This window comes from Morus notabilis, unplaced genomic scaffold (assembly GCF_000414095.1).
Source record: "Morus notabilis unplaced genomic scaffold, ASM41409v2 Scaffold36, whole genome shotgun sequence".
Taxonomy (NCBI): domain Eukaryota; kingdom Viridiplantae; phylum Streptophyta; class Magnoliopsida; order Rosales; family Moraceae; genus Morus; species Morus notabilis.
The window spans coordinates 42,155-56,623 of NW_010361513.1; the positions used below are offsets into that span (position 1 = coordinate 42,155).

Here is a 14,469-nt window from a genome sequence, read left to right on the forward strand (position 1 = left end):
AGAATTACGAATATGCAGTTGCCATCTCCAAAATACTATAATTGGTCGATCGTAAAAAGGTATTATTGGTCGATCATTAAAAAAAAAAAAGAAGCTGTTTCAAAAAGGTTCCCCCAACGACGTCTCACGAATCAACAACTCTATCTACTGTAATATTTTTCTTTACATACAGGATAATAGATATAATAGAATATAGAGTAAATTACCCTGTTGTACTTCAAATTATTCTATTTTTTGTATAATGGACCCAAGACTTTTAATTTTGACAAATTATATCCTGAACTTTAAAATCAGTTATAACTGAAGTTTAATAGCTGATAATGTTAACAAATTGATAATTCAAGACACGAGATTTACACGTGACATGGATTGAAAAATGACGATCTTTGCTTTTTATGTGCAACTCTCGTGTCTTAAACCTCAATTTGATAACATTCCCTATTAGATCGCAACTGATTTTAAAGTTCAAGATATAATTTGCCAAAATTAAAAGCTCGGGACACATCATGAAAAAAATGAATAGTTTGAGTACAACGGTGCAATTTACTCTAGAATATACAAAGTTATTTGTCAACGTAAAGCTGAGCACAGAAACTTGATTGTATTTTAAGACTAAAACTGTGAGAATTTTGTCACAGTAAATTAGCACCACTTCAGTTTGCGTCATGCTACAAAAGAAAGTGACTTTTTTTATGTACAAAGAAAGCGACTTTTTTTATGTACAAAAAATATGAGAAACCTCCAATCTGCCTACCACTGATTTCCATTCCCTCAAAACATGAAAAAAGAGATTATGTATAAAGACCAATCATCACTCAAAAACAAACAATAACAACAACCGTCATTTCCTCACCTACCCCACCTTCCTTTTACAAAAAAGAAATGACTCATTGCCCATTGGACACTCCAAGAAGCATTACCTGTTCTAGAACAACCAATGTTTGCTGATCATTGTCTTGTTTGTGTTGTTTCTGATTCTCCAGATGTGGTTGGTTGAGAGTGGTCTACGGGGTGAGATTCTTCTACACGGCTTTGGTTGTTAGTGTTGTTGGCCTCGGAACGTTCGTGGCCGGGCATTAGCCACTGCTGAGAGTGTTCACTTGGGACCTCAGAATCATCAAAGGATTGAGTCCTGCTAAACATAACTGGCCTGCCATGTTTTGTGCCAAGAGATTCTTGTAATGGCAGACGGCAAACTGGACAAGTGGACTGTTTTCTCAGCCATACATCAATGCAAGAGAGATGGAAATTATGGCCACATTTGGGCATGATTCTTAGTACTTCCTTCTCTTGGTACTCACCCAAACATATTGAGCACCTGCATGTACAAAATGAAAAGAAAGACTAAAAGCTTTCAAACTTGCATGTGTTCAATAGGATTAGGTCCCATGGAGATTTCATATAAAGAACAATAAGCAAGTAATTCTAAGAGCAGTAAGATTTTTGATGTACATCTGGGATTTGATTCTAGGGCTCTCAGAATTGCTTCTGCACAAATTTCTTAACATTAACCCGTTTGATAAAAGTGGCCAGTACATAAATCATTACACTTTTTATAGAAGTTGCTTTTTCAAAATGATTGACATGAAGTAAATACATGTAATTTTTTTTTAACAGAAATCTCAAATAGCCCGAACTATTTGAATTGCTTAAAATGACACATAATAATAATATGATAGAGAATTTTTTTGGTAAGAAAGAAAAAAAGATCCTATTTGGTAGGTAAGGTTTTGAAGTCTGAGATCTTTATTGGGTTGAGTCAACTTTGCATATTTTTTCATTTTGGTGTAATTTTGATCATATCTGACGTTCAGAAACATGCAAGACTGGTATGGATACCCTATCGAGGTAACAAACCAATTACAAAATATGAATCTTTGATAAACACATTAAGATTCTTCAAATATAGGCGGCTAAACTTACAGTGTGTCTTCTATAGAACTAAAAGCCTCTTGGTTGAACTTCATAGTAGGGATAGCAGCAACCAGAACTGGTTCAAGGCCACTAGCCTGGTGCTCTGGCTGCCAGCAAACAATGAAAGCTTAAAATCCATAGCTCCAAACTCAAGCACTAATCCATAGACAAAGAAAAAACAAAAACTCAAGATTAATACATGGACACAAAAATGTAACTTTACAGTTTAGTCTCGTTAAACCCGGTGATGATACCGGGATAGGAAAAGAAGTATTTCATAATTCAACTTAACCAATGTCTGAATCAACATCAACTAAAATGAGCAAGCGATATTTGTACATCTTTTGCAATCTTTCTCCTTCAACAATTACATTTTTCAACATTAAATAAACAAGAACCATAACGTATGTACACATCTTTCAATTCATTCCTCCACTACTTCAACATTCTATCCAAAGAGAAACATTAAGGAATCTTTTTAAATCCTCCTCCGAATTTACTTGTCTTTTTGGTAACAGTCGTATCAAAACCATAATTATAGAGAAATAGTAAAAGTGAATCCTAGATCACCCCATAGAACAAAGTCAAACTACTAAAGCATAAAAGACGAGAAAAATTCTCAAAAACTTTATTAGCAGATTTGAATCAAAAGTACCTGCTCTAGATCAATCCTTGATTCAATCTCAAACATAGGCCGTGATTCATTCCTCCGGAGCCTCCCACAAATGATTCTTGTGCAGACAAACACAATAAAAGTTGCACTCATACCAAACCCAATAATAGTAGTAATTAAATTCATACCTGTATCGACCATCTTCAGGCTTCACCCAATAAAACACCCCAAAAGCCCAAAAAGGGCCAAAAAAAGGGAACCAAAATAAAGAGACACCGAGTATTTTAATACACAAAAAGGAAAGGCTTTCCAAGGAAAACCAAGAATGCCCACAAGTCCAAACACACCAAAAAGATTAAGCAAAAACCACAGATCGGAAATCCTCAAAAATTGACCAAATTGGGAAGAAAAATCACAAGAAAGAAACAACCCATTTGGAATTTCAATAGCTTTGTGAAGACTCAAAGGTAAGAAGTGATAATAAGACTAATTAAGAAGTTGGGCTGATGAAATGAATGAATGAATGGATGGTGGGATGAGAAAAGGAGAGCTATGGAAGGGGAAGGAGAAGAAGAAGAAGAAGAAAAGAAGAAAATTCGTTTTCTTGCTCTTTGGAATCGTATTCATGTGGGGTCTACCTAATAGGTGGGACCAGCATTGTATTTATTGATAGGATCCGACGATTGAGGATGGTTGTCAGCTTTGGCGGCAAAAGAAGCTAAACGGTAAAAAGTGGATTTTTATGGGATTCCCATGTTGTTAGTTTATGACCGTTCATTGATTTGAGTTTTTAATTTGAGTTAAAATATGAATTTATATGAGAGTTTTTTATTATAATAAAAAAGTTAAATGTGATTATTTTTTAGAGCTTTTTACTGTAGCAAAATTCAGATTCTAAACTCGAATCGACGAAATAAACGGGACCTTAATTTTTATTTAATCCACCTGTTTAGTTTGTTAATTTAAATTTTTAATTTAAGTTAAAATATAATTTTATATAAATTTTTTTTATCATAATAAAAAAATTAAATGTTATTAATTTTTAAAATTTTTATTATAATAAAATTTAAATTTTAAACTCAAATCAATAAAATTGACCGCACTTATATAGTTAGAGAGAAGAATCTCTCGAGGCTTGTTTGATTGCTGCTCATCTTACTTGTATCTTCTCTTGGTGCTTTCTCAACCATACTACTTCTGGATAAGGCCTAGTCGCCTAGACTTGGTCAAACTATATTCCCCAATTTTAAATTTTGTTTATTGTTTTTATTGTTTTTTGTTTTTATTTTGTGAGGGCATTTTCAACAAAACATTTCATTAAAATTTTTAATTATTTTACTTTTTTTATTCGGAAAATCTTCAATGTGTATCTCGTACTCATGTGCTACGTGGAGACCATTAATCGCGATGATAGATTTGAATCCCACGGCCCGATAATTTTATTGACTACACTTGTCACACGCAATTTATAAGTGCCGTTTAATTTTATATTATAAAGTTGAGAATAATAATCCCTACGGCATGGAATGCTCCCCTTCACAATTCCCTCCTTTAAATAATACTTGGCAAAACTTTAATTAATACTTTGCTTTCGCCAAGTGGTAATTTATGAATTTAATATAGATTCTAGGTTTTTTTTTTCTATTTTTTATATATTGGTAGTTGGAATTGTGGTTATTTTAATACTTGTTGTTCAACTATGAGACGAAGAACGCTCGGTCGCACTTTTAATAAAGGAAAAAGAAAGGGAGAGGAATACTTGTGAACTCTGACAAGGTACTTGTTCTGATAGTGGATGCAGATTCTAATCTTATGCTAAAATCTTCCTTTTTTTTCTTTTCTCTCAAAACTCTAAATTAAAATTGAAATAATCTTTTGTTAGGTCTAAGATGCAATAATATAATAACAGATGTTATCAAATTAAATACATGAGATTTAGACCATGTTCATTTTACCGATTCGAGTTTTGTTACAGTAAAAAGCTCTCAGAAACAGTCACATCTAATTTTTTGCTACAATAAAAGCTCTCACATAAACTCACATCTCAACTCGAATCAGCGAACTAAACAGATTCTTAATTTATTATTTTCTAATTGGTTAATGCAGCTAAATTGCTCAAGTTTTGCATTTTATCAAATGAAAATTGTGGAAGCAATACCTTGTTATTGTTATAAATCTAAGATTTAATGCGGATGTCCATTAACTAGATTCTATGGTATCTTCATGGGATTAAGATAACAATTTATGAGATTATAATATGCAATTAATTGAGCTTATGATTGATTGAAATCTGACAATTACAATTATGTTGTAGATCTTTCTATTATTATTTTGTAAAAGAGCCTATAAATAGAGCATTAGAAAAGCATTGTAGAATGAGATGTGAATCAAAAATATTTTCTTCTTTCTTGTCTTATCTCAATTCTCTTGTTCTTGTTCTTTCACTCCGTTGCTTTATTTTATTTTATAACACATTATCAGCACTAGTTTGTTCTACAAAACCATTGAACTATAGGAGGTTTGTTCCGTTTATATTTTCAATTTTCTATCACGTATGCCGTCTATATATACCTACCTATATATACATATATATATGTTACGTTTATATATATATAAACCAATATATCTATTACGTTTTTAGCTTATTGATGTTCTTCTACGCACAATAGTTTTTCTACCTATTACGTTTATATGTTACGTTTATATATACATATCTACATATATGTATACGTTTATATTTTCTATTATATTATGCCGTTTATATGTTATGTTTATATACCTACCTTTATATATTTTCTTTTGCACATATGATAGGTTTGATTTAATCTTATATATTACGTATGCTTTATATATATATTTTTATTATATTCTTAGTTTATAATAACAAATATCATTCCCAGAAGCGAATGGTAGCCATTCCTTGAAGCGAATGTGTCAAAATAATTTTAGACATCCCCTGAAGTGAATGTATCTATATTATTCAATATAATTTCACATCCCCTGAAGAAAATGTGTCATTGTTTTACACACTCCTTAAAGTGAATGTTTTTTTTATTGATTAAATATTTTACATTCCCTGAAGTGAATGTATTATTAATGATTATTAGCAAGAATAATTTTGAGTATTTGTAATTCACTGGTTTTTATATCATTATAAGGCTAAAAAAAAATAGTTTTGTGAAATTTGGACAAGTCATAAGTACTCATATTCCCTTGAAGAAAATAATATTAATTATGGACAAATTGGTTTATATGATCTTTAATAATTATATTCGGTTATTCTTTACTGCTATTTTATTATTTTAAATTTGTAATTTCTTTTAATTATCATTATTGTTCTTATGTACTAGTGTCTACTATGTCGAATTTGACAAAACTTGAGTTTGCTGCGCTCGATATAACGGGCAAGAACTATTTATCATGGGTACTTGATGCTGAAATTTATTTGGATGCTAAAGGACTTGGAGACACAATTATTAAAGGAAAACAAGCGTCCAGCCAAAATAAGGCTAAGGCCATGATTTTTCTTTGTCATTATCTTCATGAAAGACTAAAAGCAGAATATTTAACTGTGAAAGATCCTCTAGAATTGTGGATCAATTTAAAAGAAAGATATGATCATCTTAAAACTATGATTTTGCCTAAAACTATAAATGAATACAATTTTGTAGTTTTTAAAATAAGTTCTCAATTGAAATTATGTGGTGAAAAGATTACAGATGAGGACTTATTAGAAAAAACATTTTCGACCTTTCACGCTTCAAATGTGCTTCTGCAGCAACAATATCGTGAAAAAGAATTTAAGAAATATTCTGAACTGATATCATGCCTTCTTGTGGTTGAGCAAAATAATGAGCTACTCATGAAAAATCATGAAGCCTGCCCCACTGGTTCTGCCCCATTTCCTGAAGTGAATGTGGTAACTCATCATAAATCTAAAAGTGGACAAAACAGTGGTCGTGGTCGTGGTCGGGGGCGCAACAATTACAATTATCGTGGTGGTCATAACAAAATTTTTCTCACCACCAGAAGTGGAATAATAGTGATAAACAAGAAAAAAAAATAAAGAGGCTCCAAGTAATCCTTCAAAGAGTGTAGATAATTTATGTTATCGATGTGGAGTGAAAGGTCATTGGTCATGTACCTGTCGTATGCCTGAACATCTTGTTAAGCTATATCAAGCTTCAATCAAAAAGAAAGGAAACAATGTAGAGGCCAATTTGACTTTCCAGAATGACGATATTGAGGCAAATGATGTAGAAGTAAATTTGGAATCTAATGATGATGACTTTGCAGGCCTCGATGATATACTTATTTTTGATGGCCCGAATGATATGACACATCTGGATGCATCATACTTTTTCAAGAATCATATGTGAAGATTGATTATTTTACTGGGATACAAATCATTAGAACAATTTATTTTTATGTTCTTTGTTTTTCTTTATTTTCAATATGTTTTCTTTTAATGTAATTCCTTAAGCTTCATTTTTGCTACATTTCTTATTGATGTTTTTCATTTTATTTTTAATGAAGATATGGATATTTCCCAGTAATTGGTTAGACCCAATATCAATAAAGAAGATATATGCCTCATAGATAGTGCTACAACGCATACAATACTTAGAGATAAAAGATTTTTTACCTCTCTTGTTATGAAAGAAGTAAATGTTAATATAATATCTGGTTGTACGAAATTAATTGAAGGCTCTAGAAGAGCCAATATCATATTACCTAGAGGAATAAAATTTGTTATAGATGGTGCATTATATTCTAGTAAGTCTCAAAGAAACTTGTTAAGTTTTAAAGATATTTACCGAAATGGATATCATATTGAGACTGTAAATGAGGAGAATATTGAATATCTCTATATCACAACTATTATATCGGGTAAGAAATGTGTATTGGAAAAACTATCCGCCTTTTCCTCCGGTTTGTACTATATAAATATTGGCATAGTTGAAACTCATGCTATAGTAAACTAGAAGTTTACTGATCCAAATACTTTTACTATTTGGCATGATCGGTTAGCCATCCCGGATCAATCATAATGCGAAAAATTATTGAGAATTCACATGGACACCCATTAAAGAACTAGAAGATTATTCAATTTAAGGAATTCTCATGTGCTGCTTGTTCTCAAGGAAAATTGATTACTAGACTATCACGAGTTAAAGTTGGGATTAAATCCCCTGTATTTCTGGAACATATTCAAGGTGATATATGTGGGCCCATTCACCCACCATGTGGACCATTTATATTCCATGGTTTCGATAGATGCATCTACAAGATGGTCACATGTGTGTTTGTTATCAACTCGCAGCTTGACGTTTACGAGATTACTTGCTCAAATAATAAGATTAAGAGCACAATTTCCATATTATGTCATCAAGACAATTCGTCTTGATAATGCTAGCGAGTTTACATCTCAAGCTTTTAATGATTATTGTATGTCAATTGGAATAACAGTTGAAGAGCGTGTTGCTCATGTTCATACACAAAATGGTTTAGTAGAATCATTTATTGAACGCCTCCAATTAATAGCTAGACCATTGCTTATGAGAACAAAACTTCTCGTTTCGACATGGGATATGCTATTTTACATGCAACAGCACTTGTACGTATCAGGCCAACAAGTTATCATAAATTCTCCCCATTACAAATGGGTTTTAGTCAGGAGTCAAATATTTTCCATCTTATAATTTTTAGATGTGCGGTTTATGTTCCGATTGCTCCACCACAACGCACGAAGATGTGACCTCAAAGAAGGTTGGGAATATATGTTGGATATGAATCCCTTTCTATAATAAAATATCTTGAACCAATGACCGGAGATTTATTTACGGCAAGGTTTTCTGATTGCCATTTTAATGAAATAGTTTTCCCAACATTAGGGGGAGAAAATAAGCTGTTGGAAAAAGAAATTACATGGAATACATTATCATTATCTCATCTAGATTCTTGTACAAAGCAATGTGAACTAGAAACTCAAAAGATAATTCATTTAAAAAATTTTGTAAATCAACTGCCAGATGCATTTGCCGACCTAAAGAGAGTTACAAAATCTCATATACCAGCTGCAAATGCTCCAATTCAAATTGATGTCCCGGTAGGACAATCTCTTAGTGCAAATGAAACTAGGCCACGCCTGAAGCGTGGCAGACCAATCGGTTCTAAAGATAAAAATCCTCGAAAAAGGAAAGGAGCAATTGATCAAGATGGTCATAATATGGAGGAAATTACTCAAAAAGAGTCTAAAGACATAACTATTGATGAAACCCTAGAAGAGGTCTAGGTAGCTGAAAATAATGAAAATGAAGAGATCTCGATAAGTTATGTCACTACAGGAAAAACATGGAACATAAAACATATAGTTGTCGACAACGTTTTTTCATATAATGTTGTTGTTGAAATAATAAAGCAAAGCAAGGATCTTGAACCAAAATCTGTTGAAGAGTGTAGACAAAGAGATGATTGGCCAAAATGGAAAGATGCAATCCAATCTAAATCAAATTCACTTTCCAAACGTGAAATTTTTGGACCTATAGTCCAAACACCTAAAGGTGTAAAGAGAGTGGGGTACAAATGGGTTTTTGTGCAAAAACGTAATGAGAATATTGAAGTTGTAAGATATAAAGCAAGACTTGTAGCACAAGGGTTTTCGCAAAGGCCTAACATTGATTATAAGGAGACATATTCTCTTGTAGTGGATGCAATTACTTTCAGATATCTTATTAGTCTGGCAGTACATGAAAAACTTGATATGCGTCTAATGGATGTTGTTATAGCTTATTTATATGGCTCATTAAATAATGAAATTTATATGAAAATCCCTGAAGGATTTAAAATGCCTGAAGCATGTAAAAATTCATGGGAAATTTGTTCAATATGACTACAAAAGTCGTTGTATGGATAAAACAATCAGAGTGTATGTGGTATAATCGCCTTAGTGAATATTTATTAAAAGAAGGGTATAAAAAGGACCCGATTTGCCCATGTGTCTTCATAAAAAGGTTTGGATCTAAATTTGTCATAATCGCGGTGTTTGTTGATGATTTAAATATAATTGGTACTCCAGAAGAGCTTCCAAAAACAGTGGATTATTTGAAGAAAGAATTTGAAATGAAAGATATCGGAAAGACAAAGTTTTGTCTTGGCTTACAGATTGAGCATTTGATAAACGAAATATTTGTCCATCAATCAACTTATTGAGAAAAGATTCTAAAGTAATTTTACATGGATAAAGCACATCCATTGAGTATCCCAATGGTTGTAAGATCCCTTGATGTAAATAAAGATCCATTCCGACCTCAAGAAAAGGATGAAGAGCTTCTTGGTCTTGAAGTACCATATGTTAGCGCTATCGGGACACTAATGTACCTTGCTAATAATACAAGACCAGATGTAGCATTTTTTATTAGCTTATTAGCAAGATTGAGCTCTTCTCCAACACGAAGACATTGGAACGGAATTAAGCATATATTCCGATATCTTTGAGGAACTGTTGACATGGGTTTATTTTATTTAAATGAATCTAGACCTCAACTAATTGGTTATGCAGATGTAGGGTATTTATCTGATCCACATAAAGCCCGATCTCAAACAAGTTATTTATTCACAAGTGGAGGTACAGCTATATCATGGCGCTCAACAAAACAAACTATAGCTGCCACTTCTTCAAATCATGTAGAAATAATAGCAATTCATGAAGCAAGTCGGGAATGTGTTTGGCTAAGGTCAATGACCCGACAAATCTAGGAGATGTGCGGACTACCTTTAGAGAAGAAGATTCCAACAACGTTGTACGAAAACAATGCTGCATGTATTGCTCAACTAAAATGAGGATTCATTAAAGGTAATAGAACGAAACACATTTCACCAAAGTTATTTTTCACACATGATCTTCAGAATAATGGTGATATAGATGTTCAACAAATTCGTTCAAGTGATAATTTGCCAGATATATTCACCAAAGCATTGCCTATTGTAATTTTTGAAAAGCTAGTACACAAGATTGGAATGCGTCAACTAAGAGAAATCAAGTGATGTTGTCATCAGGGGGAGTAAGCGCTGTACTCTTTTTCTCTTAACCAAGGTTTTGTCTTACTGGGTTTTCCTGGTAATGTTTTTGATGAGGCAACTTACTATGCGTATTACAAGATATGTGTACTTTTTTTCCTTCACTAGGATTTTTTTCCACATGGTTTTTTTTTTCTAGTAAGATTTTAACGAGACACATTATCTATTAATGGACATTCAAGAGGGAGTATTATAAATCTAAGATTTAATGTGGATGTCCATTAACCAGATTCTACGGTATCTTCATGAGATTAATGTCACAATTTATGAGATTATAATCTACAATTAATTGAGATTATGATTGATTAAAATCTAGTAATTACAATTATTCTGTGAATCAAAAATATTTTCTTCTTTCTTCTCTTCTCTCAATTCTCTTGTTCTTATTCTTTCATTCCGTTGTTTTGTTTTATTTTATAACAGTTATTTAATAAATTAAGATTTGATAAATGTTTCATCAATGTATTACGTACGCTTCACCATTAGGAAAGTAATAAATTGGAGGAACGAAAAATCATTGCTTGTGGACTTCCTCATATTTGTGGGGCCACCAGGTATCTTCTTGATGTTAGAGAAGGAGACGTGTTATAATTACCTGCCGAGCTCATATTTTTCATGCAAAATATATGATAAGTTAAGGAAAAGATATCCTCTTTGTTTCTTCTTGATGTTAGAGAAGGAGACGTGTTAAGGTAATATTTTTCATGCAAAATATATGATAAGTTAAGGAAAAGATATCCTCTTTGTTTCTTCTTGATGTTAGAGAAGGAGACGTGTTATAATTACCTGCTTTCTATTGTTTGGTTGTTAAATTTATGACATGATTTGAATCATAATTCATAATTTGTTATAATATTTTTTTTTATAAAAAAATACACGTAAATTAAAAATGATTCTGAATTATAATAAATCTCTTTTTGTTACACAAATACTATATTATTCGCTATAAACGTTATTAACCAAAAAGCATTATTGTATGTTGAGGAAAAATAACCGTTAACTGGTCAACTTTTTGAAAATGTCCGGATTAAATCCTCAACAATCCAAACTAAATATTATTTTTGAATTTTAGCAATTAAAATATAAAATTTTAAAATAAAAACAAAAGAATTTAAGAGGTGAAGAGAACGTGTACATGTGGTGTTTTAAAATATTTAACCTGTTGACCAGCCAAACAAATTTAACCTGTCAAATGGATACTTTAAATTGTTTTTACAAATACGAGCTTACTTCAATTATTTAGATAACAAGAAAGATAAACACGATATTTCGAGTGAACAAATGAAATTTTTGATATTTTTCGATAAAACAGAGATAACTAATCCAGTGTTAAAGACATGCATGTATTGCCTTATCAGATTCATCATCTGCCTAAAAAATAAATCTTAAATTTTTAAATGTTAAAAGTACTCGGTCCATCAGTGCATTAGTAAGTAGTGAGAGGACGACGACAAAGAGAGTGGCTCGAGCGGACAAAGACTACCAGGACGTTTGGTTCATAGATTCAGAATCATTATTTATGATTTTGATTTTTGAAATTTAAATTTTTTGTGAGAGAAAAACACTATAGAGAACTAAGAATCATGATTCAGAACCATGGACGAACCCTTGAAACAAACATCTCATACAAGATTGGGATGATGGACAGTGGCGACGAGGTTGACACGAGCGGAATGTGACAATGACGGTAGGGTTTTCGCCAGATAGTATTATTTGGAAGGTTCTCTCAAATTTTAAACCCTTGCACTTTTTTGTTTTTATATTTTCAACTCAAAAGACGATAATTTATACAAAATCATTATTTAAACAAATGATTCACTAACGATTTTGAAGAAATCGTCTAATGTCTATTGGAAAATCCAAAACGCATACCCCATTTGCATACCATCTTTTTTTTTTTTTAGACAACAGTTTGTAAATGTCTTCTATTTGGAGTCGCTAAAACCACTATATGTAGTAGTTAAGGATGAAAACAAACCTTTATTTAATGTGAATCTACTATGATTTTAGCAATGCCACACAAGCAAAAAATATATAAAATTCCTTGTTTATCTAATTGAAAATCTAAAACTAAAAAGAAGATGAAGGTATATTAATTGTTTCTTTTTTAAGAGCTACTTATGTGTGGTGTCTTAAGAAATTTAACCTGTTGACCAGCAAATCAAATTTAACCAGTCAAATGGGACTTTAAATTTTTTTACAAATACGAGCTTACTTCAATTATTTAGATAATAAGAAGGATAAACACGGTATTTCGACTAAACAAGTGAATTTTTTGATTTTTTTTCCCATAAACAGAGATAACTAATCAAGCGTCAAAGGCAGGCATGTATTGCCTTATCAAATCCACCATCAGCCTAACAAATAAATCTCAAATTTTGTAATGTTAAAATACTAGGTGTTGCGTGGGAAAATGTGACGGACACCTGGACGAACGATAATGCGACACGTGGCCTTAACCATTCCCCGCTAAGCAACAACCCTCGACGTCTACAGCTCTAAAGAGCCCAAGCACGAGGTCCAACTTAGGGCGACGATTCCTTCTGGCGTCGACAGATCGTGCCGTCGAGCTTAAGGCACAAAGATCTCTTGACCGCAGAATCGACCACCAAGAAGGACGAGTGGGCTAAGCGTCGCTGGCGACGAGGGGAACGTTCTCTGGAGGACGTGGCAAGTTACGTACAAAAGTGGGGGACGTCTGCAGGCATTAATTGCGAGCTCTTAAACCACCCCACAGGGGACAGGAGAGTGTTACAGGGACGCACAGAGCCGTAATAGAAGACTAATTGGCTGAGTGAACAGTGCTGATTAGTGGGCTACGTCTGGGACTAAAAAGGGAGAGCACTTGAGTGCTTCTGCCTACGAGGGAAACCCACCCAGCGAAGGAAGCCCAGTATAAAAGAAGGGAGACCCCCTACGAGGAAGGGGTGAAGATCCAAGAAGAGAAAAAAGAGAGTGAGAGATAGCAATTGATGTAAATTGTAATCCCCTCAAAAAGAAATATACAACCACAGTGGATGTAGCTCTAGATTTACAGAGTGAACCACTATAAAACTTCTTGTCTTCTTTACTTATGCACATCTAAAACTATACACACCATACACCCCGAACAATGAATTTTCACATATATTCAACATATAGGCCGGTAATCCAAAGGGAAACTAAGAGGTAACCCGGCCGGTTTTTTGTTGACGAGAAATCGCCGTCAACAATTGGCGACTCCGCTGGGGACCAAAAGCGTTCGACCCGCAACAACATAGTTAGCAAGCACGCCTCTAAGAGAGACGGATGAAACCGCCGTCCATCCAGGGAATAACGGGATGGAAGGAGATCTACGCTCGGTTGCAGACGAAGTCCCACCCCCAGACGCGCCACGACCGGATCCTGTACAGATGCAGGCCCAACTGACCACTCTAACTGAGCTGGTACGTGGGCTGATGACCGTGGTTGAGCGCTTAGATGGGAGGAACTCTATGCCGCCGTTAGAAGACGCCCCGAGGCCGCAGGGACCTGCTATGGCTGGAAACCCGAACCTCGGTGACCACCCACATATCCAAGAGGGAACCGGGGACAGCGAGAATCACCGGGGCCCTCCTAGGCCTCGGCCTTCCCAATCCTCTGGCAGCCGTTTAGGGGCCGCCGGACTCTAAGCTCCCGAGGACCGGGTACCAAGAGGTCCGGGAAATCCCGAGGTATTACCCCATAATCCAGGAGGAAACCCGCCAGGAGACTTGGGATCAGTACAGGCGGGCGGCCAGGCCAGGGGCGGACCCAACGTTCAGAGGGTAGAGGCGTCGAGAGTAGCTGGCCCAGCCATTTCAACAGAAGAAGCACGCGCCATCATGGAAAGTATGGCCAGCCTG

At 34.1% G+C, this 14,469-nt stretch overlaps 1 protein-coding gene across 1 annotated transcript; it reads right to left on the reverse strand.

The window, feature by feature from the left end:
- Window positions 1-343: 343 nt before the first annotated feature.
- Window positions 344-3,069, reverse strand: LOC21385861 (RING-H2 finger protein ATL5). Its single transcript, XM_010099731.2, has 3 exons — window positions 2,570-3,069; window positions 1,924-2,021; window positions 344-1,318 (listed from the first exon to the last, which is right to left on the reverse strand). Exons 1-3 carry the CDS (start codon window positions 2,726-2,728, stop codon window positions 949-951), a joined length of 627 nt encoding a protein of 208 aa, XP_010098033.1. The 5' UTR covers window positions 2,729-3,069; the 3' UTR covers window positions 344-948.
- Window positions 3,070-14,469: the final 11,400 nt, after the last annotated feature.

What these genes read in the sequence shown, in the direction of transcription:
- LOC21385861 (XM_010099731.2), bottom strand. Translation starts at nt 2,728, where the DNA reads ATGGTCGATACAGGTATGAATTTAATTACTACTATTATTGGGTTTGGT. An exon ending in CAAGGATTGATCTAGAGCAG is followed by an intron (nt 2,022 to 2,569) that starts GTACTTTTGATT and finishes GTTTGCTGGCAG; the next exon opens with CCAGAGCACCAGGCTAGTGG. An exon ending in AGTTCTATAGAAGACACACT is followed by an intron (nt 1,319 to 1,923) that starts GTAAGTTTAGCC and finishes TTGTACATGCAG; the next exon opens with GTGCTCAATATGTTTGGGTG.